Genomic DNA, 24281 nt, shown 5'->3' with positions numbered 1-24281 from the left:
AAGCTTGACATTCCTTTTGCCATTACTTCTGCGATTCTTGTCACAATACAGGCTTTCTGTTTGGCGGGGATTTCAACATGCCAATGGGTTGACTACAAACCTCTTCGTACGAATCAATCTTCATTGTCATTGGCTTTTTGTGAATTAATTACTACTAATGATCTATATCAGTACGTCACTGGGCCTACTCGGTAAACTCAGCACTCATCTTCAGTGTTAGATTTACTCTTCTGTAACCGACCATCGGTAGTGCGCGGCACTGTTATCCTACCAGGAATAAGTGATCACAGTTGTGTTGTTGCTAATGTTAGGCATTTTCCTTATTTAATTCCAAAATGTCTCCCTAGGAAAGTCTTTGATTTTACCAGGGGCGATTATACATCAATGAATAACGAACTTGCTTCCTTCCTTCCCAACTTTATTACTCTAAGTCAGAGTTTAGACTGCATTTCACTCTGGGAGGTATTCAAAAATAAATTGGGCAGCCTAATTGATAAATACATCCCAACAAAACTTCTTTCTGGTAAGCGGCGCCGCGACAAACCATGGATCACGCGACAAATCAGACGGCTTGTCAGGAAAAAACATCGCCTTCTTCAATCGTATAAAAAGGATCGTTGCCCTGCTGTATTGCAGTCAATTCGGGCCCTTGGCAGTACACTAAAAACTGAAATTAGAGCTCATAAGGATAACTTCCTTAATAATCTGGGTTCTAAACTGCGTAGTAATCCCAAGGAATTGTGGACGTTTCTGAAACACAACGGACGCGAACCAGTCGGAATTCCAAACTTAGATGTCGATGGTGACCTTGTTAGTACTAATGGTGATAAAGCCTGCCGCTTTAATGCATATTTTCAGTCTGCCTTTGCGCCAGCGTACATCGGTGAACTTCTGAACACTCGTGAATCTATTACCGAAACCATGCCTGAAATTGTTTTTACTTACTAGGGTGTTTTAAAACTGCTTAATAACACCAGGGCCGCCTCCGCCAGCGGCCCTGATGGTGTACCTACCTTTGTTTTAAAATCATGTGCTAACGAAATTGCTCATTATTTAGTCACCTTGTGCCAAACATCGCTTAACTCGGCATGTTTGCCAAATGACTGGAAAAATGCTAATGTCGTCCCAGTGCATAAAAGCGGTTCGAAAATGTCTGTTGTTAATTACCGACCCATTTCTCTGACTAGCGTGTGTTGTAAAACATTGGAACATATAATTTACAGTGCAGTCATGAAACACCTTGACTCTCATGACTTCTTTACGCCAGTTCAGCATGGCTTTAGAATGGGTTTTTCCTGTACCACCCAGTTACTTGAGTTCAGTAATGATCTGTTTTCCTCTTTTGACCACGGATATCAAATTGATTGTGTATTTCTGGATTTTAAAAAAGCCTTTGATTCTGTACCTCATGTGCTATTATTACATAAGTCACGTTGTCTTAGTCTGCACCCCAATATCCTCGACTGGCTTCATTCATATCTCCAGGACCGCATGCAGCGTGTTGTAATTAACGGTTGTCACTCCGATTCCGTAAACGTCTCCTCAGGTGTGCCCCAGGGGTCTGTCCTTGGACCCCTTCTTTTTCTCATTTTTATTAATGATATTGTTCTTGACCTCACCTGCCAAGTTCGGCTATATGCTGACGACTGTGTGCTTTACCATGTTGTGGAAAGTTCTTCTGACGCATTAAAACTTCAGCGAGACTTAAATTTTATACAGTACTGGAGCTCAAAATGGCAAATGCCTTTGAACATTTCAAAATGCAAACTTGTCTCGTTCACTCGTAAGCGTTCCCCTTTACCGACCTGCTACTCAATAAATAATGTTCCCCTGGAAAAAGTTTCTGAATATAAGTATCTCGGCGTATATTTCACCTCTAACCTTACGTGGACGAGACAAGTTGAGCATATTACATCGAAAGCCTGCAGAATGTTTAATTTTTTAAAACGTAATTTCAGCAAAGCGCAGTCAAATGTTAAGCAGCTCCTGTATTTCACTTACATAAGGCCAATTCTTGAATATGCATGCCCTGTATGGGATCCCCAGTTTATTTACTTATCAGACATGCTCGAACGCGTCCAAAATAATGCTGCGAGATTTGTGTCTAACAATTATAATTTTTCATCTAGTGTCACGTCTATTAAACATCATCTTGGTTGGGAATCTTTAGCTCACCGCAGAAAACATTTCAGACTTCAGATCATGTATCGCATTTATTTTGGAAAGTTCAGCATTAACAAAGACCTGCTTCAACCCCACTTTTTGTCTAGACGACTTGATCATCAGTGGAAGATCCGAGAAATAAAATGCCGGACAGATCTGTATAACACCTCGTTTTTTCCACTGATGATCAATGAGTGGGACCGGCTGCCAGCTGGCATCACTGAGTGTTACACTGAAAATTTATTTCGGGCTTTTTTATCGGATGTGTGACGTGGCGCCCAGCTCTCTTGCGTGTGTTTCCTTCATTACTTTGTTTTTGAGTGTTTTCATCACTTTGTTCGTCGCGCAGTTGCCCCCTTTAGATGCATGTTTTTCATTCTGCATTATCACTTGTGTCATGTTATTTTCTTCATTTTTAAGTATTTTATCACTGGCGTTCCCAGCAAGATTACTTGTCATCCCCCCCCCCTGCAATAATGCCTTCGGGCGCTGCAGGAACTTGTAATAAATAAATAAATAAATAAATAAATAAATAAATAAATAAATAAATAAATAAATAAATAAATAAATAAATAAATAAATAAATAAATAAATAAATAAATAAATAAATAAATAAATAAATAAATAAATAAATAAATAAATAAATAAATAAATAAATAAATAAATAAATAAATTAAATAAATAAATAAATAAATAAATAAATAAATAAATAAATAAATAAATAAATAAATAAATAAATAAATAAATAAATAAATAAATAAATAAATAAATAAATGGCGTTTAGGTCCGAGCTGGTGATGTATAAGAACATAAAAGGCCAGAATTTGTTCAAGACTTTTTCCATAGAAGAAACACAGGCAAATATATATAACGTTCCTTGGGGACCCGGCACTGTAGCGATTTGCATGACCTGTCGCGGAACCTACGTCGGTAGAAAAACTACTATTTATTTGTCTAAGCTGCAGTATGAAAAACTGTTGTTTTTGTTTGTTTACAACTTTTTGATAATTACACGCGTCTCGCCCCTTGTCCGTGAGAAGCTTCTCTGGTAGGACAGACGCCTTTCCTCGTATGGAAGCCGACTCCAGTTTTAGCACGGGCGATCGCGTGAGTGTCGGGGTGGCACGATATAATCTGCTCGGCTATAGTCAGACTAATTTAGGGTTTCGTTGGTCGATCGACAACAGAGGCGAGGCAATGTTTTCACGCGGAACTCATTACACACACAGACACCGGCACGTAAATCACGTGATACAAAACTCACGCTATAGATCGGTAATGCAGCGCCCAAACGTCCTCAATTAATCACTGGGCAAATCTAAAGCAATAACCAAAAGTCTTCTCTCAGCGAGACATGTCTTGAGCTGCGCAGCTGTGCAATCAGAGCACGTTTGAAGATGCGCGTCTCAAAAAAGACAAATCCCTTCGAAACGCTAGTTTCATGGGTGCCGCAAATCCATACATTTAGATAAAATTATGCTTACGTAATTATGAATGACGACTAAATCGCAACTTGGTAAGGCATTGTGTTCTCATTAAAATATGCGACCTTGCATTTGTATAATGGGCACCTTTAGTGTCCGGAAGGTAGCGCTACTGGTATAAGGTCGTCCCACCACTGTTTCAGCTTACTCTTCCCAAGCCTGTACACGATCATGCTATCCTCACAGGAAGGTGTACATCAAATATATTGTAGCACTTATACACTGCTAATACAGGAAGAAATAACGCTCACTGAAAGAGAAATTAGAAGATACAGTGCTTAAATGCAACCTGTTCTAAGTACTGCCAACCTTTTTCCATTCATTTAATCATTCATTCATCCTTCATCTCATAACCTACTGATGCCCTGAGGCAATAAATATCGACTAAAAAAAAAAAAGTAGGGCTCTTGAAGCTCACCCTTATCGGTTTCTCCTAGGAATGTATATACTTATCATGTTTCTTTTTTGCTTTCTGCTATCACTGTGTTTTTACGCCAATGCTGTACAAGTAATATTATCAGGAACGCTTAACCAGATTAATGCACTGAAGTTCTTTTCAACGTTCACCGAAGACGCAAAACCGGTCGTTTTAGCATTGTGGCTCTTTCGAAATGCACCCGAGTGGCTCTTTATCAGTTAGATGAGTACGACAGATGAGGACTCCACGCTGTACATACGTACCTTGTGTACCCAAAGATCAGTCGAGAAGGGATGGATAGCTATAGGCTAAACATTGAAGTGAATTCTTCCGCGTCGACCGAACGTGTCCAATTTTTCGAAGCCTTGTATGCGATCCTTTGCCCTCCCGTACAGTGGAGGAAGGATGAACGCACAAATAATCTAGCTAGGAGACAAAATAAATAAGGTTCTAAGGTAAGCCTCACTCCGCTAAGCAACGTTTCGGCAAAGGGACTTGTATTCGCTTGCCCAGGTAAAGAAAAGTCGTAGCAACGCTAGCTCGGCTCTCCCTCGACATCTTTTTTTCCTTTTTTGTATTGTCAAAAGCCTCATGTTTCTGTTTTTCCTCCACGTGAATGAATGAGATAATGTATTCTGTTCATGTTTCTAAAATGAGTTGCGATAGAGTAGCTCATCCAAAGAGCTAGTTAAGCCTAAAGTGGTCAGCCTCCGCACTGCTGTTTAAAGAACCACGTAGGCAGTGCAAACTCAGCCATTGTATATTTTTTTTTTTAGAAAGATACACGAAACACTTACGTCGCAAGACTACGCCATCGTATGCGTCCGGTGCGTTCCTGTCGAACATCCCGCACTTCCTCTGTTTGTCGTCGGTGCCTGCGAGGGTAGGAAGGGAGATTGGGAAACGAAGGAAGGCATCGTTAGCTCCACATCAAAATAGAGGGTTTGGGAACGCTTGCGAAAAAGTGAACGTAGCAGATGCGCGGAAGGCCCGTCGTTGGTTTTGAACGTTATGTACATATTAGTTCGTGCACGCTAGTTTGTTTGGAGAAAGCCTCATACTTCAGTACTTTCCGTTTCCGTCGTATACAACTGTGCTTCGAGGAACAGCGCATTCAGAAGAAATAACTAGCCTCCATAGGGGCACGCAAAATGTCCCAGAATCGTGTGCGATTAATGTTAGCCAAAACTGCATATCTGACTACACGCGAACGAATTATAGGTGGTGTGGGGGGGGGGGGGGGGGGGGGCGGGGGGGGGTGTTGTGGCTGCACTGTCGCTGGATACTCAGTGCTGTGTCGGTGACATTAAACATCCATTCAAAGAGATCATAACGTACAATGTCAACGTGCATAACCAAAAAACTAAAGGCATGGTAAATTTAGCAATAGGCTTTTTGAAGACGGATAAACAGAGCTCCCAAGATAGGTGGTATTCCAGAGTACTTTAAAGGAGCGTCAACTTGTGCTTGATATGGAAGAGGACATAGAAGAGGTGTAATGATAAGCATCAATCAAAAAGAAATAAAAAAAAAATTACGAGGGACTTTAGCGACATAAGTAGTGAAAGGCGAAAGCCTGGGGTCTCATCTTGTCTAGCGTTCCTGCCATCTGCAATCGCACACTTGAACGCGCACCAACGAACGCCACCCGACAGGAGCGATGGCTTACCGTCCAAACGCACAATTGTCTGAGAAAGTGTGACAGATACTGCGCCTTTCCTCCAGAAATCTCATCTTCTCTAGCGTTCCAGCCATCTGCAATCCCACATGTGAACGCGCGCAAAGGAACGCCACGCGACAGCCACCGCAAAATTCGGTGGCAGGCTAGCCCCCGCCGCAAGCAGCGTCGACCTACCAGTCCCAGCCCCGTAGGGCCAGAAACAGCTACCTTTCACAGAGCGCGCGCTCAACTACCCTGATGGGGCTGGGGCAGGTAGGTCACCGCCGCTTGCGGCGGGGGCTTGCCTGCCACCGAATCTTTATCTGTTGTAGGCCGTCATTGCACCCGCCACCGCTTCGGTGGTGGACGACGGCTGCTGTTGCGGCGCGCGTCTTTCTTTCCCTTTTCCTTTTCTTCCTTCTCTATTTTCTCTTCTGTCTACACGAGGCAGCGGAGGTGGCTCAGCTACAGAGCCAGTAGCGGGCCCGTGCATTTTCTTTTACTTCTTCCTACAGCCACAACAACAACTGACTGATTTATAGGAAGGGAAAAGGCGCGGTAACTGTCTCACTTGTTTTCTGTGGACACCTCAACCACGCCGTAAAGGAAGGGAGGAAGGTGGGAGTGAAAGTGGAAAGAGAGAAAGAGGAGCCGTAGTGGAGGGCTACGGAGTAATTTCGACCACCTGGGGATCTTTAACGTGCGCTGACATCGCACAGCACACGGACGCCTCATCGTTTCGCCTCCATCGAAACGCAGCCGCCGAGGTCGGGTTCGAACCCGGGTACTTCGGCACAGTAGTCGGGCGTCTTACCACTGCACCACTCCGGCGGGGCCAACAACTACAATAACGTTCAAGTGTGGCATTGTAGATGGCACGGACGCATCCCGCATCGCCCAATCAGAACGCCTCATAACGGGACACACTTCGTCCACGACATCATGAGCCATTAAGTGCTATCGCCTTAAAAGAGGTGGAGAGCCCACCATCTGTGTTGGCTCTGACGGGACAGAGCCCCTCCCTGAGCTTCTGCAGCAGACCCTTGGGTGCAGCCGTCACGCCCGGTTCCTTGTCGGTCGCAGGATTCTCCTGGTCTGCTTTTAAAACGCGTTGGTAGACCAGCCTGCCGAGGACCACCACCAGAATGAACAGGATGTACAGGATGATGAACCCTGCACAGGTGTGCGACACAGTGCGCGACGTCTGTCAGAAAAGGAAAACTGCTTAGACAGGAACGAGACAGAGGACTCACAAAATGGCCTAGCAGCCGGAAGACAAAGCAGATTGGTATCGACTAGTCTGTTTTGTTTGCCGTGTGGGTGCTGGCGTACGCACAAATTTTAGTGCGACAGTGCGACTGCATTCGCAGCTTCATAACGAAAAAAAAAAAAAATCCGCCGTGGTTAGCCATAAATTTCGCTAATTGGTTGAGACAGTGATGCCGTCACTAGATCAGGTGAGATATACTAGTGCTAATTAGACACTGCGCTGCCCCTGTGCGAACGCATGTGCCCACGCGACATGGATGAGTTTGCAGATGGGTGGTAAATGCAGTTGGCAGATGACATATGGCCGAGCGTTGACAAGGTCGCTGTGGTGTATGACGTCATGATGCTTAAGCGAGTGGCAAACTACATGTACGCGAACCAAGATCCACAAGAGGAGCTGCAGATGGCATTGGCTCCCGTATCATGCTCTTAATGGTGAAGCTTAAGTGTCCTCCCCAGTTGTTTACTTGCGCTTGGTTGCGTACAGACGTCTCTGCGCTCCACGTGTCAGCTTGAAATGGAGCCATAATCAGCGCCGCCTGGTATCTACAGCGGTGGAAAATTGCCGCAAGCGGAGAGGATGACTACGGAAGTATGTCACTGGAGATGGCGTATTGCCGCCTGCTGCACAGGGCTCTGCACAGCAGAAATGACGATGAGAGCTAACTTGAAGCTTAAGGTCTTAACTGTAGCTGCATTCTAAACACGCAGTGTAAATAAGAGTTCCCTAATTGTTCTTTTTTTTTTCTACCAACAGCACAGAGTGAACAACGCGGCATGTGCGTGGCTATTGTCCATGCGTTTAATTTCCCCACTCTTTCTCTCTCCCTCTCTACAGCTTGTCTTACTGGCGTCGTTCGAGGGCCAGTACACTCCTTGACAACTGCACGATTTACAGGGTCTCACGTACCTATCTTTATATACCTAAAGTAATTAAATGTCCCTTAAATTGTGTAAAGAAGAATGCACCAACTAAATAAACAACAAATTAAGTTCTGAAGCACTGCCAAACCTTATTATAACGAAAATGTATATAAGCAGTACAGGATGTAACAACGAAATAGTCATTTCCCTTGCAACCTGGCAAAAAAGACCGTGAATTTGATATCTCGTCACCAGAAAATACATCTCCCTCTGATGGAAAATAACGAACTTAAAGTAAACTTCTCTGTCGCGTTAAGCATATCCATGTGTAACGGTACGCACCAGTTAAACTTTCCCCGCCTCAAACGGGTCTCAGGCGGGTCCTGCGTGGAGCATTTTGCGGATTATTCGTTGGCTTGAGCGCGAGGGAATTACGACGCCCGCAGGTCCCCCTCCACCAAAAATCGAGTGCGCGGCACGCCAGACGACGTACGAAGTGCGATGCGCGTGGCCCTCTGAACGCCGAAAGGGTTGACACGGTCACTGGAATCTTTCTTCCCCCCCCCCCCCCCCCCCCAACATTTTCGATACGCGTTGATAGCGCATACCCTGCTGCGAGCGCCATGCGGTGCGGTGCGAAGTTTAGGTTTGGTTTTCCTGGTCACGTGGTTTGACTCTTCAGCAGTGCGTTTGATGCGCCTAATCTTGTCGATAAGCTGCTGGTTTCACGGTGCCACGATTAACGCATGCTGGTTCCACGCTGCGAAACACGCGACGACGAACTCTGAATGAGTGCGATGGGCGCACGAATGAATACAAAACAGCCTGAATGACAGGTCAAGACGATTTCCGTTGAGCAGAACGCGGCCATGATCACAGTGGGTGCATCGGGCACGAAGACGTGTTGGTTAGCGAAAGAACATGACACGCAGAAGTAGCTGGGCGTGCTGGTGCATATTCAGGATGACACGTGAGACGTAGAAGGGAACAAACATAACGAGCGCTCGTCCTGTTCCCTTCTGATTGATTTATTTATAAGAAGGGAAAGGCGCGGTAACTGTCTCACTTGTTTTCTGTGGACACCGCAACCGCGCCGTAAGGGAAGGGAGGAAGGGGGGAGTGAAAGTGGAAAGAGAGAAAGAGGAGCCGTAGTGGAGGGCTACGGAGTAATTTCGACCACCTGGGGCCTGTTCCCTTCTTGTTACTGTGAACCATATTATAATAATAATAACCTGTTCCCTTCTTGTTATTATAATTATTATGATGGTTCACAGGAAGGGAAAGGCGCGGTAACTGTCTCACTTGTTTTCTGTGGACACCTGAACCGCGCCGTAAGAGAAGGGAGGAAGGTGGGAGTGAAAGTGGAAAGAGAGAAAGGGGAGCCATGGTGGAGGGCTACGGAGTAATTTCGACCACATGGGGTTCTTTAAAGTGCGCTGACATCGAACAGCACACGAACGCCACTTCGTTTCGTCCGCGTACCTTTTTAGCGCTTATGTGCCTTCCTGAATATGACGCAGCTGTGCCATCGCTACTAACGTCGTCGACCTTGGTGTGAAAAGAACAAGAAAGCCTTCGAAACAGTTGAGGAGCCTTTATGAAACTATGAGATGCTTTCCGGCAGCCTTCAGTCTGTCGCATCTATTGTTTACAAGACACTAATATTGAGACTGAGCTTGATATGTCCCCATCGAAAAAAAAAAAAATATCGCACCGCGCAGTTCTCGAAGGTAACTGCTACCACTGCTATTCTTGTTACTGCGTTGTAACATCTCGATTGGTGCTCCTACCGCTATTAATTTATGAAGCACTACAATTGCGAAAGCATTTTTTGCCTCATGAGTGGAACGCACAGGAGTTGTCACCACGGCGAGTACTCATGAAAAATAAGTGAAATAGAAAAGTAAGTGAACCATGTCCATGACAGGGCTTAACCACCATACTTCCGTTCCCGAGCCAAGCGCCCAAACCACTACTCTACGAAGACTTCCTGAGAACGCGTCCGTAATTGGTGCTGAGAAAAGAACAACAGCGGCAGACTAAAAGAAAACAAAAACAAAACAAAACAATATGAACGAAATAAAAATAAAAAGTAGTCAAATAAACACTAAGATATGAAAATAAAAAGATTTAAAGAGTAATTTTATACATGTCGAAAAAGTAACGAAACGCAGAACGAGCTCATAACGAAACTTGGCACGAAACTCGCAATGCTTTCGCATTTCTACACGTAAGGAAACTAAAATGCACCTACGTAAATTTTTTTATTTCTTCTAGTTGCCATAATCCCGCTCCCCCTTCCTCCCCACGCCGCACAGACACACAACCCATTGCCTCCTGCGTAGTACTATGAGAAACACAAAGATGTGAGAAGCAGGTGCTGTTGCCCGGATCTACAAGCCTGAATAGTGCCTGTATAAGAGTCTCCTGCCTAATAGGAGAATCGCAATGTGTACAAAGAGGCAGCGGCAGACTTTTCTGCGAACGAAGGAAAGGAGAGCTTTAATGCCATATGACACAAAATTTTCTTCATACTCTTTCTTTCAAAAACAATAAAGCTCAATTACTCTCTACTTTACTCTGTGTATCCCGATAAGAAAATAAATATATAAAAACAAGTCCTTTAATATAAATCTCCGTCCGATGTTGCGTACGCTTCGTTGCAAATATACGCAATATAGCGGAGAACTGCGTGTGGGTAGTGTTCCGGCCTGTTCATTAATAATAAGAGAAAGATGGCTACACAGTATGAAAGAGCCCTGAACAAGGGTTGAGGGGGAGTCCCAGTTCGCAAGCCGAGCCAACGTTCCGACAAGGGGACTTGTCTTCGCCTGGGCAGACGAAGACAAGTCCCCTTCTCGAAACGTTGGCTCGACTTGCGAACTGAGGCCCCCTCTCAACCTTTGCTCAATAATAATAATAACAGTATTAAAATAAACATAGCCTCTGAGTCATCTCAACGATACGATAGAATGTGCTTTCCTACTTCAATGAACCGAAACACGTGGAATTGAACATGTTTGAAGCAGAAGAGTACGATAGGGCGCAGTTATAAGGCATGGATTCAGCAAAGAAAAACTTTGAGAACACTTCAGAACCTGCACTGTAGAAATACGAAAGCCTGAACTTTTCTGCTGCTGCTGCCACACTAGACGTGCTATGATTTTTATTTATTTATTTTATTTTCTATTCAATTCTTTCCATTTTTACTGTTTGTTTCATTAATATTTTTACTTTGCTCAACTCTGCCCAGCGTCCTTACGCTATACAAGAACTATGGACACGTTCTCAGGAAGTCGGCGGAAAGTAGTGGTTAGCGCGCCCGGCTGGAGCGCGCAAGAATGTTGGTTCGAGCCCTGTGGAGACTCGTTGTGTCCACACTTCTTGTACAGATTACTCATGGAGCAAGAAATGCGTTCGCATTAAAAACGCGCGAAGGTTACATGACAGTGGGCACACAACCTGTAAGATAAAAACAGCGAGCTCACCGATGGAGTGAGCCAGCGTGATTTGCTGTGTGTAGAAGAGGAAGAAGGCCCAAAAGGTGGCGCCGATGTAGAAAATGACGTCACGCAGAAAGGGCCTCTCCATGACTTTGAAGTCCTGCGTTAGATACACCGAGCCAGCCACCACACACGTGACGAAGATGCCGGCGCCTGCAAAGGCGAAGTAGCAGCAGGTGTAATGCATCAAACGGGGAATGGTGAATGCTGTCAATGTGAGGAAACTACATGTCTCAAACGGACGCGTATCTTTCAAGGTCTATCAGCGCCAATATAGTGCGATGGCTATATTAGGTACGTGTAGCTAACATAAGAACTAACTCGTTTAGGACGGGCACTGACAGTTACTATATGCAAACACGCATACACAGACGTGCAGCTGTCACTGAAAACGTCGGTTTCCACGAGCTGTATGCATAGTCGTAACTTAGCGCCAATCTGGGACGTTTCTGCGTTGCCTCTGTCGAGCCCTCACCCCGTTCCAGTTTAGATTCCTTCCATGGGGCCATGCTCTCACACACGCACTTACAATTACAAGACGCAAATTCACTGCTCCTAACTAAAGCAGTTCTGTTACCCAGAGTGGATGTACAATTATCATTGACGTAAGGAGGCTTGGCTGTCTACTCACATCTAAACCTTAAGTAATGATGTGCATAATCCCCTTTCACAAGATCCCTCAAATGCAGTTCAATGCAGCCCGAAACACTATGTCTCGAACCATTTCCCCACTTAACTATATTGTATCGAAATCGTTAATTTCCGAAGAAATCGTGGGCAAACGCTAATTTCTATGATTAAGCACAGAATACGACGAGCTGCAAAATTGAACATAAGACAAACAACTACAATACATGAACGCAAACACGCGTATTTGCGTCCCTTCCATTTCTCTACATTAGCCAACCCTGTAACTTGTTTCCAATCTGTATTCCATCCTCCTCGCATACCGTACAACCGTAACCGATAACGTTGCGAGCATTCCAATTTATAATTTTGCCCACAAATGTGCGTTGCTCTGCTATTATGACACGAACTAAGTATTTCAAGGGGAGCGCGGCGCTCACCGAAGAGTTCTCCAATGACGAGTTCTGGCCTAGCCTGCTGGATGCCGGCTAGAGAGGAAAGGATGTCCGGGGCGCCATTGCCGAAAGCCAGGAAGGTGACGCCCTGGACGTCGCGCAGCTGTAGTCAAGGAGCACACTGGCACTCGAACGACGCAAACAATAGAAGCCGCAGAGAGGGCGAGAGACACAGTACGCAAATTAAAGGGAGTGACAGTACTAGTCGCACTCAGTTGGCTAATCTGGCACATATGCGAACGAAAAATAATTCCAAGGGTGCACGTGGCCTCCAACGGGCGAAAAATTCGGAATGAGAAATTTTAGAGGTGGCCCACAAATTTAGTACTACTGAGTTGCCCACAATCAAAGCAGGTTGGGCACCAATTTTGGGAAAATTTGGAAGAAATCATATATAAGGAGCGGGGAGGCAGGGACCACATCGGAGAGGTGGCCACAAAAATTTAAAAGCAGCCAGTAAGTAGGCCATATTAAGATAAGGTTAGACATATCAGTTGCAGTTTAATTCGGACGAAGTCAAATTTAGGAGGTCCAGAAGGCCGAATATTCCTGTCAGAACCATATCCTCTGGCCGATGGGATGGTGGCATGCCGCCCTCGATTCGTCGACGAGGGAGGGGGGGGGGGGGGGAGGGAGGGGGGGAACAAAGTGTGTCGTATGTAGGCTGAAACCGGTCCAATCGATCGGCCGGCAGCTGTGTTTAATATGTATACGGGCCGTACTTGGCTGATCCCACTAGAATATTTATTTCGAAAGTACGAAGGAGATAGTACACTTATATAGACCACTCTGCCATAATGAAGCAGCCAGATTCGTAGCTCAGTGTCTCGAGGCGCTGGGTTCGGCTCTGGTCAGGCGGTGGGTGCGGCTCCTGGCAGGAGTTGTCGGTACCTTGAGGGTGCGTTGTGCATCCACTTGGTTTCTGTCAGGAGCGTATTCTCTAGCCGGTGGGATGGCGACATGCCACCCTCGCTTCCTCGGTGGCGGGGGCCAGAGCTTGTTGTCGCAGGCTGTACATTGCCTCCTTGATTGGGGGCAAAAGTAGGCCGCAGCTAGTCCAGCTGATCGACCGGCAGCTGTGTGCTCAGACTAGCCGTACTTGCTGATCCCGCTACATTTTTTTTTAATTTCGAAAGTACGAAGGACATAGCACACTTATATAGACCACTAAGCCATAATGAAGCAGCCAGATTCGTAGCTCAGTGTCTCGAGGCGCTGGGTTCGGCTCTGGTCAGGCGGTGGGTGCGGCTTCTGGCAGGAGTTGTCGGTACCTTGAGGGTGCGTTGTGCATCCACTTGGTTTCTGTCAGGAGCGTATTCTCTAGCCGGTGGGATGGCGACATGCCACCCTCGCTTCCTCGGTGGCGGGGGCCAGAGCTTGTTGTCGCAGGCTGTACACTGCCTCCTTGATTGGGGGCAAAAGTAGGCCGCAGCTAGTCCAGCTGATCGACCGGCAGCTGTGTGCTCAGACTAGCCGTACTTGCTGATCCCGCTACATTTTTTTTTAATTTCGAAAGTACGAAGGACATAGCACACTTATATAGACCACTAAGCCATAATGAAGCAGCCAGATTCGTAGCTCAGTGTCTCGAGGCGCTGGGTTCGGCTCTGGTCAGGCGGTGGGTGCGGCTTCTGGCAGAAGTTGTCGGTACCATGAGGGTGCGTTGTGCATCCACTTGGTTTCTGTCAGGAGCGTATTCTCTAGCCGGTGGGATGGCGACATGCCACCCTCGCTTCCTCGGTGGCGGGGGCCAGAGCTTGTTGTCGCAGGCTGTACACTGCCTCCTTGATTGGGGGCAAAAGTAGGCCGCAGCTAGTCCAGCTGATCGACCGGCAGCTGTGTGCTCAGACTAGCCGTACTTGCTGATCCCGCTACATTTTTTTTTTTAATTTCGAAAGTACGAAGGACATAGCACACTTATATAGACCACTAAGCCATAATGAAGCAGCCAGATTCGTAGCTCAGTGTCTCGAGGCGCTGGGTTCGGCTCTGGTCAGGCGGTGGGTGCGGCTTCTGGCAGAAGTTGTCGGTACCATGAGGGTGCATTGTGCATCCACTTGGTTTCTGTCAGGAGCGTATTCTCTAGCCGGTGGGATGGCGACATGCCACCCTCGCTTCCTCGGTGGCGGGGGCCAGAGCTTGTTGTCGCAGGCTGTACACTGCCTCCTTGATTGGGGGCAAAAGTAGGCCGCAGCTAGTCCAGCTGATCGACCGGCAGCTGTGTGCTCAGACTAGCCGTACTTGCTGATCCCGCTACATTTTTTTTTAATTTCGGAAGTACGAAGGAGATAGTACACTTATATAGACCACTCTGCCATAATGAAGCAGCCAGATTCGTAGCTCAGTGTCTCGAGGCGCTGGGTTCGGCTCTGGTCAGGCGGTGGGTGCGGCTTCTGGCAGGAGTTGTCGGTACCATGAGGGTGCGTTGTGCATCCACTTGGTTTCTGTCAGGAGCGTATTCTCTAGCCGGTGGGATGGCGACATGCCACCCTCGCTTCCTCGGTGGCGGGGGCCAGAGCTTGTTGTCGCAGGCTGTACACTGCCTCCTTGATTGGGGGCAAAAGTAGGCCGCAGCTAGTCCAGCTGATCGACCGGCAGCTGTGTGCTCAGACTAGCCGTACTTGCTGATCCCGCTACATTTTTTTTTTAATTTCGAAAGTACGAAGGACATAGCACACTTATATAGACCACTAAGCCATAATGAAGCAGCCAGATTCGTAGTTCAGTGTCTCGGGGCGCTGGGTTCGGCTCTGGTCAGGCGGTGGGTGCGGCTTCTGGCAGGAGTTGTCGGTACCATGAGGGTGCGTTGTGCATCCACTTGGTTTCTGTCAGGAGCGTATTCTCTAGCCGGTGGGATGGCGACATGCCACCCTCGCTTCCTCGGTGGCGGGGGCCAGAGCTTGTTGTCGCAGGCTGTACACTGCCTCCTTGATTGGGGGCAAAAGTAGGCCGCAGCTAGTCCAGCTGATCGACCGGCAGCTGTGTGCTCAGACTAGCCGTACTTGCTGATCCCGCTACATTTTTTTTTTTAATTTCGAAAGTATGAAGGACATAGCACACTTATATAGACCACTAAGCCATAATGAAGCAGCCAGATTCGTAGCTCAGTGTCTCGGGGCGCTGGGTTCGGCTCTGGTCAGGCGGTGGGTGCGGCTTCTGGCAGGAGTTGTCGGTACCATGAGGGTGCGTTGTGCATCCACTTGGTTTCTGTCAGGAGCGTATTCTCTAGCCGGTGGGATGGCGACATGCCATCCTCGCCTCCTCGGTGGCGGGGGCCAGAGCTTGTTGTCGCAGGCTGTACACTGCCTCCTTGATTGGGGGCAAAAGTAGGGCGCAGCTAGTCCAGCTGATCGACCGGCAGCTGTGTGCTCAGACTAGCCGTACTTGCTGATCCCGCTACATCTTTTTTTAATTTCGAAAGTACGAAGGAGATAGTACACTTATATAGACCACTCTGCCATAATGAAGCAGCCAGATTCGTAGCTCAGTGTCTCGAGGCGCTGGGTTCGGCTCTGGTCAGGCGTTGGGTGCGGCTTCTGGCAGGAGTTGTCGGTACCATGAGGGTGCGTTGTGCATCCACTTGGTTTCTGTCAGGAGCGTATTCTCTAGCAGGTGGGATGGCGGCATACCACCCTCGCTTCCTCGGCGGCGGGGGCCAAAGTATGTCGTTGCAGGTTATACATGGCCTCTTTGTTTGGGGTCAAACGTAGGCTGCAGCTAGTCCAGCTGGGCAAAAGGGATGCGACACGGATTGCGCGAAACAGCGCTGCAAATGATGAATAAGCGGGAGATTGATAACCAGTGGTTCGTAGGGTAGCAAAGTAGATTTCAAAGGGGTGATAAGAAGAGCTAGGACGTGATAGGGGAGTGGGTACAAACGAAGTGAACAGGTTTTGAGGCACGTGTAAAGCCTTCAATGTGCTCGCGAGACCAGGAACACTGGCTGTGAGTTTTGCGTCGCAAGAAAATGTGTAATTTGCTAGAACGTTGGCAGTTTTGGCAAAATCAAATATGGAGGTCCTAAGCCAGCGTATTTTTCTCAGGAAGAGCACCGCGAAAAATGCCTCCAGAAGTTCTTAATTCAAAATATTACTTTTTCTGCTTAGCGTTTGTTCTTCCATCGTTGTAACCGTAGAGTCCTTGTGCATTCAGCATACAACGTATTTAGTCTGATGCATCTTGGATCACTGTAAATTATTTGTCCAGCTTACACCAAAAAATAAAATGAAAAAAGTAAAAAATTAATGCGTAAGCATTAATAAGCTCACGTCGAAAAAAAAAAAAAGGCATCCGCAGAAGGTGTCTGCAAAAGGTGTCCTTTGAACATGTCCGCTGAAAGTGTGTACAAAAAGTATCTGTCCAAAACCCCAATATTGGCTCTTGGAGCCTTTAAATCTCAACTGACCGTATTTCTGCCCAATCTAACTATTTCAAGTATCGCAGTGCACTCAAAGGTGACTTTCAAAGGTTGGTCAGCAAATTTCGAATTCTGGTCCCCTCGACCTAAAAAAATGTGCACCCGTCAGAGCTTGGATTGGATTAGATTGGATTGGATTGGATTGGATTGGTACTGAGGCTTCCCTTTTTTACCAGGTGAACCAGAAAGGTCCTAGCCAAGAGCTGGACCAAGCTTGATGTCTAATTTAATGGGCGCTTCCAAATTTAGATGGACAGCCCACAAAATTCGGGATGATCTTTTTTTCCACTTTTTTTTTTTACAGCTTGCGGGAAAAGAAGACCATAACAATCTCACAAAACAGGAACAAGAAAGACACTCGCAAGAAAAGGATACGGCAATGTTTTGAGACAGGTGGAGCGAGTCCGATATCACGATGAGCGACGGCGTCAGGCTGCGCAGAAAAAAAAGTGAACATCGCAGCTCAGCTACATTTCAACAAAATGAATGCATTCAGGCGCCACGGTTGACTCTAGAGATGGAAAGAAAGGAAAGCAGAGAAAAGAGGAAAGCTTACTGCAGAAAAGACAAAAAAAAAAACAGTAAAAGAATAAAGAAATGAATGAAGAAAATCAAAGAACTGCAGAGACAAATGAAACGAAAGAAAGTCAAAGAAAGGAGGGAGGAAGGGGGAATGGGAAGAAAGAAATAAGGAAAGACAGGAAGAAATAAAGATTGTAAGGGGAAAAAAAAACAAAAAGACTGAGAAAAAAGTGCGTTTTTATGATAGGTTATCATTGCAGTGAACAACGAGAAATTCGGAAAACATAAGGCATTATTTGTTCCGCGTACACAGGCTCACATAACCTGAGAAACATAAACAAAGAGTGAGCGATTATTCACTCTAGCTGGCGCACGTGTTATGCATGTGGGACACAAACAATTGCTCGTGTGGTGATAATAAGGAGGAGGGTGTCCACGCGACAAGATTCTTTATACAAATACAGATAATAATTTTATTTAGCATCAACACGGATAACATAATACTCGTGAAAAACGATTTCCACAATCGCGCGCAAATTGAGAAACACGAAAAATTCCTTTAGACACTAATTTGCGCTCTGTCTCATTTTTAATTTGCAAACAGTGTGCAAATTTGCTTGAGTGTTTGCGGCCGCTCTTGGTATGTCATTGTTATGCCAGCACATACGAATTATTCTAAAAAAAGTATAAATGCAAATAACAAACGTGCCTGTGAAGCCACACGAGTGCGAAGTAAAAGCGGAAATCATTTTCTAAGTCTTCCAATTTCTAGGCTAAGAGGAAATGTTCCCCCTTGTAAGTTCCAGTGTGCAAACGGATAACTCGAACGTTAATACAAACGTGCTTCCGATCACAACTACGCACTCATAAGCGGTGAGCAGTACCGGGAATTACAAGCACACAGCATGTGCTTGTATTACAGACGCCACAGTGTTAATGAAGTGAAAAACCAGTGACCACCAAATACCCCGGCTTTAACCAATATCAAATTAATAAGATGAAAGATGAGCGCTGGTGCAAAACAACCCGCGGAGAAGAGGGATCGAAGAGAGGCTGCTCTAGATTGTATTGTTTTTGCGTTCGCCTTTCACCCTAACAATACCATGCACAAACTAGACTCAAAGTTGTTTGAGTATCAATCTCAGCAAGAAGAGGTGACCTACTTCAAGGTTCAGAAAACAGGCACAATGGGATTTTCTATTTTGTTAATTTATTATATAGTATTGAAATTCGTATCGTTGAATGCGATTTGTACCTAGTTTCCCAACAACACACCCGGCCGGGTTTTAATTAAAACCTTATTTGGCCAGTGTAGAAGATATGGCAACCTCCCGATTGTTGGTGGTAACGAAAATGAGACTCCGTGCGCTGCGGCCAACGGGCTATGAAAATTTCGGTCGCGACAACCGGACAGAAAGTTCCCACGAAGCGTATCTAGCAGACGGCGTGGTAAAAAGGCAGAAGCGCGTGCCGCCACTCGGCGAAATATAAGGAAATAAAGGCAATAAACAAAGAGAAAAGAAAATAGAACAAGTCGAACACGGAAATAGAAAACAGAAAGGAAGGTAGAAAGGAGTGAAAGAAAATATAAATAAGGAACTCAATAAAGGAAGACAAACGAAGAAAAAAAAAAGAAATTCAGGAAGAGAACAAAACGATGATGCGAAGAGACATAGATAAAGGGAAGGAGAGAAATAAGGAGCATAAAGAAAGAAAGAAAGAAAGAAAGATGATTCCACGATGGTTTGTTGCCAACACGGAGTGACTAGCTGAACTATTTGGATGGTATTGTTGCCTGATGCTGTAATCCCGCTAGTATGCACGCACAGAACCTCCAGACTTTTGCTTTTGAGTCTGGCAAAAGGTAATCGATCATTTTATGCAGCTTTTATATGCGTTTCAAAAGCATTAGAATATATAAAGGAAAGAAAGGAGGTACATTTAAGGCAAGGAGTGATGCATAGCAATGGCTCGAAATAAAAAGAATGTGCTGGATAAAGGAAAGTGTCGTCGAACTTACAAGTCGTCAGCTGTGATCCCCAGGCCCACGAACATGATGAGAAGACCGACGGCCTGGAAACAAGGACAATGGAGCAAGGAGGAAGTCTGAGCCTTGCCTAAACAACAAAGAAGCTCATTGTTTCAAACATAAAGTTCAGCATTGCTGTTTCTTGGGCTAGTTGGTGGGATTTGCTCAATTTGGAAAAGCCTGACGCGCAAAAAGACAGGGAGTGCTTTTTCGCGTGTCTCTCTCAAGTGCTTGTGTTATTAATTTTTGGAAGGGGGAGGGAGGGGGGAAGGGAAGGAGAGGGGGGGCTTCAGGCTCCACCGAAATGGTTCAAACCTGTTACACACACAAAAAAAAAGTGGTGATAGCACATTAATTGAAATTTAGAAGTGATTCCCCCGGTAATTAGAGATGCGATAAAGATGTTTTTTTTTTTTTTATTATGAGACAGTCGCCACGCTTAAACAAAGAAGTAAATAACAACGAGCTAGAGGTAATCAGGCGACCTCAAATAATCAGAGCTATGAAATTCTACAGCTGAAGAACACGTTCTCAACTGCGTTAGGTGATCTACAATATAACTGCACACTAGTTTTCAGAGGAACGTTTCCGTAACCCATGCCGTTGCCGTACTGGACATGGAAACGTACGTTTTAAAACTGCTATAGTCTCTGAGATCATGGTGAGGTGGCACTTACTGACTGAAAAACATATTGAAAGGTGAAAGAGGGGGATATGTGGGTTGAGTATACCCTCCACAGTATATAACCCGCTGACATGGCCGCGAGGATTCTGAACTTTAAGCTCAGCGAATTCAGACTTACTACGTGCTCATGTAAAAACAATGGCGTCCCTCGTAAGTGCACACTTGAAGTGTTATATCAGGAAGCATTCAAACAAGTTATTTCGCTTTACTTTATTTGTACCTGCTTCCGGATTACTGGGCACCGATGCAACCCTAACGCTAGGTGAAAAAAGTACACAGTATCAAGTGACTAGTAGCTCAATGCATGCCGAGAAAAACGTGGGACTGCTACGGCACTTTAAGAACTGCGGTGAAAGTCTACCTTACCTCATTTTTAGTCATGCCTCGTTAATACGACCCCCCTTAATATGAACGACTCGAATTATGGACAGTTTTTTTGGGGTCCAAACATTTTCTATGCATTTACGTCTCGTTAATATGGAAACTAGCTGTTCGGACAATGACCAAGGAGAAAATGCACGGATACCTTTAGGGTCCATGTATTTTTGTTGCGTAAATATGGACAGTCAAGAAAACCCTGGTTCAAAGATAATTTCCCTTTTTGATTTTGTTGACAGACACCACATAAACGTAGTGCCAATGACTTATTGATTGCTCTTTTCGGATGTGGTTTCATATTTCGTACTGCGAAGTTGAGCAGTCGATGCGTTTTACGATTTTTTTGTGTTGCATGAATTCCCTTGAACAAAACTCTGACAACAACTTGCGCCTTGTAGAAAGTTGGATTCAGCCACTTTCAGCCGACTAAATGCTGATACGTAGCTGGGGTTCGTGAAAGACGAAAACTAGAAGTCAAGTAATTTATCAAGGAAGCGCCATCGAGAACAATATGCAACTGCTGCACAATATTTTCAATTCGGTTACTCAGATATTGTTCTCGTAGCTCCTAATGCTTCGCTGGCGTACATTATGCTCTAAAGAAGACCTTATCCTTAGCATTTTTTTTTTGTTTCCGAAAAAAAATTCTGATTCGTTATTACGAACATCTCGCTTTATGAACAGTTTAGTGCGAAAACCAAAGTGTCCACATTAACGAGGCACGACTTATTTGTTTATCTCACAGCCAATGTGATCTTTTTGAAGCCTCGAAGGCACGGAAAATCACGAGCATGCCTGTTGCAGGTATAATAGTTGGCAGGTGACATGACCGCACACTGATTGGTAGAAGGACTGTGTGACGTCACGGGACAAGATGACGTGGTGGAATTGTAATGAGGTGCCAACTCAGGCTGCTCTCTTTATATGGAATAGTGACACGTAAACAGAACACACCGCGAACCTCGCATCCCTCCTCGCCTGACACATTTTTTTTTTTTTAAACCTCTCAGTCTCAAAAAATCACAAGCATGCTTCTATCAGCTTCTAGATGACAGGTGACATGACTGGGCACTCCATTAGTAAATGGTTGGCTGAAAAAAAAAATGCTACAGTGCAATAAATGGTTCCGGAACTAGTATTAATGTACCTACCATTTCTTTACATAGGCAATACACAATGATATAGCATACTGCACAAGAAAAAAAGTTCAAGCTTATATCGAATGAACCTAAACAATGGCCTGTAATTCTTTTTTTTTTTTAGGTATAAGTGGCTTTGAGGCTTGCCAGCCGCCTCTACTCTCTTCCCCTTCTCAACGGTCTCCCATGCTTTCTGTCGTTTTCGGCCAAGTTTTTAATGCGGAAGCGAACTGTTCGTACGTTAGCTGCGGGCAGAGCAAAATGAATCGCAAAGCCTCCAAAAATAATGAGCGTCATGTCACAAATGTCACATATTGTCAACAATGAGTGCATTGTTGTCAATATGTCACTAGAGCTGTCAAAATCCTTGCACATAGCTACGAACCCCGTGACACATATAGCCCTTTGATTTGGGAATATCACAAAACGCGAAGTAAAACGTGGGCAATAGAACGATAGCCTGTGTCGAGTATTTTAGCGCTGTCTGATGTCCAGAATTGCTGTCGCACTAAACCGCCTATACGCCAGTTTGATTTTTTCAGCTTGAAACTCCCCATAGAACCGTCGTGTCAAATTTAATTTCTCTAAGTTGACCAATACTACAAATTTTGATAGATGGAATCAATGCATGGAATATGGGGGAGCCCCTTCTAAACAAGGTGGTGGGTTGCCCCCATGATCGGCAATTTTCTTTCTATTTATTTAATGCTGTTATAAATCGATCCATAATTTCGACTGTAGATATAAATTTTTAATCGTACATAACCTTATGTCACTTCTCTGCTTTTGAACCGCCACTTACCCGATCGCCTTTGCTAGCTTCCACCGCAGATTTATTCACATGACAATTGTTATGTCTAAACACTAGAGCCTCCGGGAGAGTGACTGCCTGCATCGACATCCGGATGAATACCGTAACGTCCGAGTATAAGATTTTCAAATGTTTCTACAAATTTGCCACACGCAGCACACGCGTAACCTTCTTGGGTAAAGTTCTTTTTGCTGCTGCGCGTTCCGATACACCCTCACCTAGCTTCTAGAAAATCGGCACAGTGTCACGCCACCTGTGGCATTTAGACGAACTGCTCATCGCTGCTCAAAACATGAAAATAGCGGAGAACCAAAAGTTAACTCGCAGATTATACAAGCCGTCACCAACAACTATCCGCCTAGTTCGTGGAGGAGGCCGCCTTTATTTTAGCCTCTGTCAAGTAGCCATGTAGCTTTTTTTTTTTTGCGCGCGCAAGAAACAGTCACCGGAAGAAAACAAAATTACGCTCTTTCTGTCGTCTTCGTTTTCTTAAGAAAAAAAAAAAAAATAGCCATGCACCAACCAGCCCAACAAGAGGTTCTTCTAAACTACATGTCATGTGGAATCGGTAAGGTTTCGAAGCCGAGTGTCAAAGCTGAGTTTCGAAGATGGTATGATCAAAAGCTTCGCTTTCACATGAACAAACCACACCACGATAAAATACCTGCCTCTGAAGCACATTAGAAAAGAACGCCCCTTCAACTTTTATCGCCTATTACTGAACCCTCGTCCTCCTTGGTGATTGTCTGTGAATTGACATTCTCACGTGAGAGAAGGAGAAAAAGGATCGGGAGATCAATGACACACTCACAAGGACGGCGAGCGCCGGCGCGGTCTGTCCCGAGCCGAATGCGCAGTACACGAAGGTGGTGTAGGCCAGGTACTGTTCGTCCCTGTGGCAGTCTTTGCTGTCCACCACGAAGTTGCACTGCAGGCTCGTGTTGAAGTTGTGCACATCGTCGCACTGCGGATGAGGATACAGGGTCCGAGGAGTCCAAGGGACGTCCGAGCGACCAGAAAGGAGAGAAGAAAGAAAAAACAAATTTAGGAGCGATCAAATGGGTTGATGTGGAATAATGCGACTACATTATTCTCTCACTCACTATTCTATTCCGATCCTGATCCTACTGACTTTATCTAAACAGTTCATTCCAGTTCTTATTAAATATCAAATTTCAGGTACAAAGTATGCGTGTGCATTAGAGAAAGTGCTAGTGCCCGGGATTTGGCAGGGGTATCGTCAGTTTTCTCTTTGTCCAATCGCTCCACAGCCTCTACAGCGGCAGAAATAGAGCGAGTTTAAGCCGTTATTTCTGGAACCACGTACCCATATACGGCCAGACATTGCCATTGCAGCAGTGTTGCGTTGATGCAGTAAAGAAGAGCCGCACTATGCACAGCTTCGCGTACATGTGGCACTGCATAGCACAGCCTTGCCTTGGGATTGCACAAGTGATGTCGGGCACAGCCGCACGCGCACTACATCCGTGAAATTTCTCCGCACATCTGGTGCGGGAAACAGAGTGTAGGGTGATAGCGGCGACAGCTCCCACATCCTGCACACCGAAGAACGCTTGCGAGACAGCTGCTGAGTCACCCTACAGCAACATTCAGTGCGAAGGATCAGATGACGGTCCCTCAGATATAAAGACAGAGTGACGTACTGAAACTTGGCACGCAGGTGGTGCGTGCAGCAGGTGCTGCGCGACTGTTGCGTGCACTTGACTTTCCGGGTGTCTATGCATGCCACACTGTACAAGTGCTAGTGACGTAGCCGGGAGAGCTACGGTGCTCGCACTATACATCACCACGGGCGGTTTACGAGAAACGAGAACAAGATGGATCGCTTCTAACGTC

General features: G+C 45.6%; 1 protein-coding gene across 2 annotated transcripts in view; it reads right to left on the bottom strand.

Annotated features, from left to right (window-relative positions):
• LOC146197404 (mitochondrial sodium/calcium exchanger protein-like) overlaps positions 1 to 24281 on the bottom strand; it is a 113043-nt gene that overhangs the window by 26179 nt on the left and 62583 nt on the right. For both annotated transcript variants that reach the window (XM_084599213.1, XM_084599212.1), the window contains exons 2-8: positions 23236 to 23388; positions 19403 to 19455; positions 17236 to 17293; positions 12429 to 12531; positions 11347 to 11514; positions 6713 to 6898; positions 4863 to 4940 (exon numbers count right to left, since the gene is read on the bottom strand). In XM_084599213.1, coding sequence (XP_084455339.1) covers positions 4863 to 4940; positions 6713 to 6898; positions 11347 to 11514; positions 12429 to 12531; positions 17236 to 17293; positions 19403 to 19455; positions 23236 to 23388 — 799 coding nt within the window. The remainder of the gene's footprint in view (positions 1 to 4862; positions 4941 to 6712; positions 6899 to 11346; positions 11515 to 12428; positions 12532 to 17235; positions 17294 to 19402; positions 19456 to 23235; positions 23389 to 24281) is intronic.

Source organism: Amblyomma maculatum, chromosome 3 (genome assembly GCF_055883805.1).
Source record: "Amblyomma maculatum isolate TAMU_Amacu chromosome 3, ASM5588380v1, whole genome shotgun sequence".
Taxonomy (NCBI): Eukaryota; Metazoa; Arthropoda; class Arachnida; order Ixodida; family Ixodidae; genus Amblyomma; species Amblyomma maculatum.
This window is presented reverse-complemented; position numbering and strand designations above follow the sequence as displayed.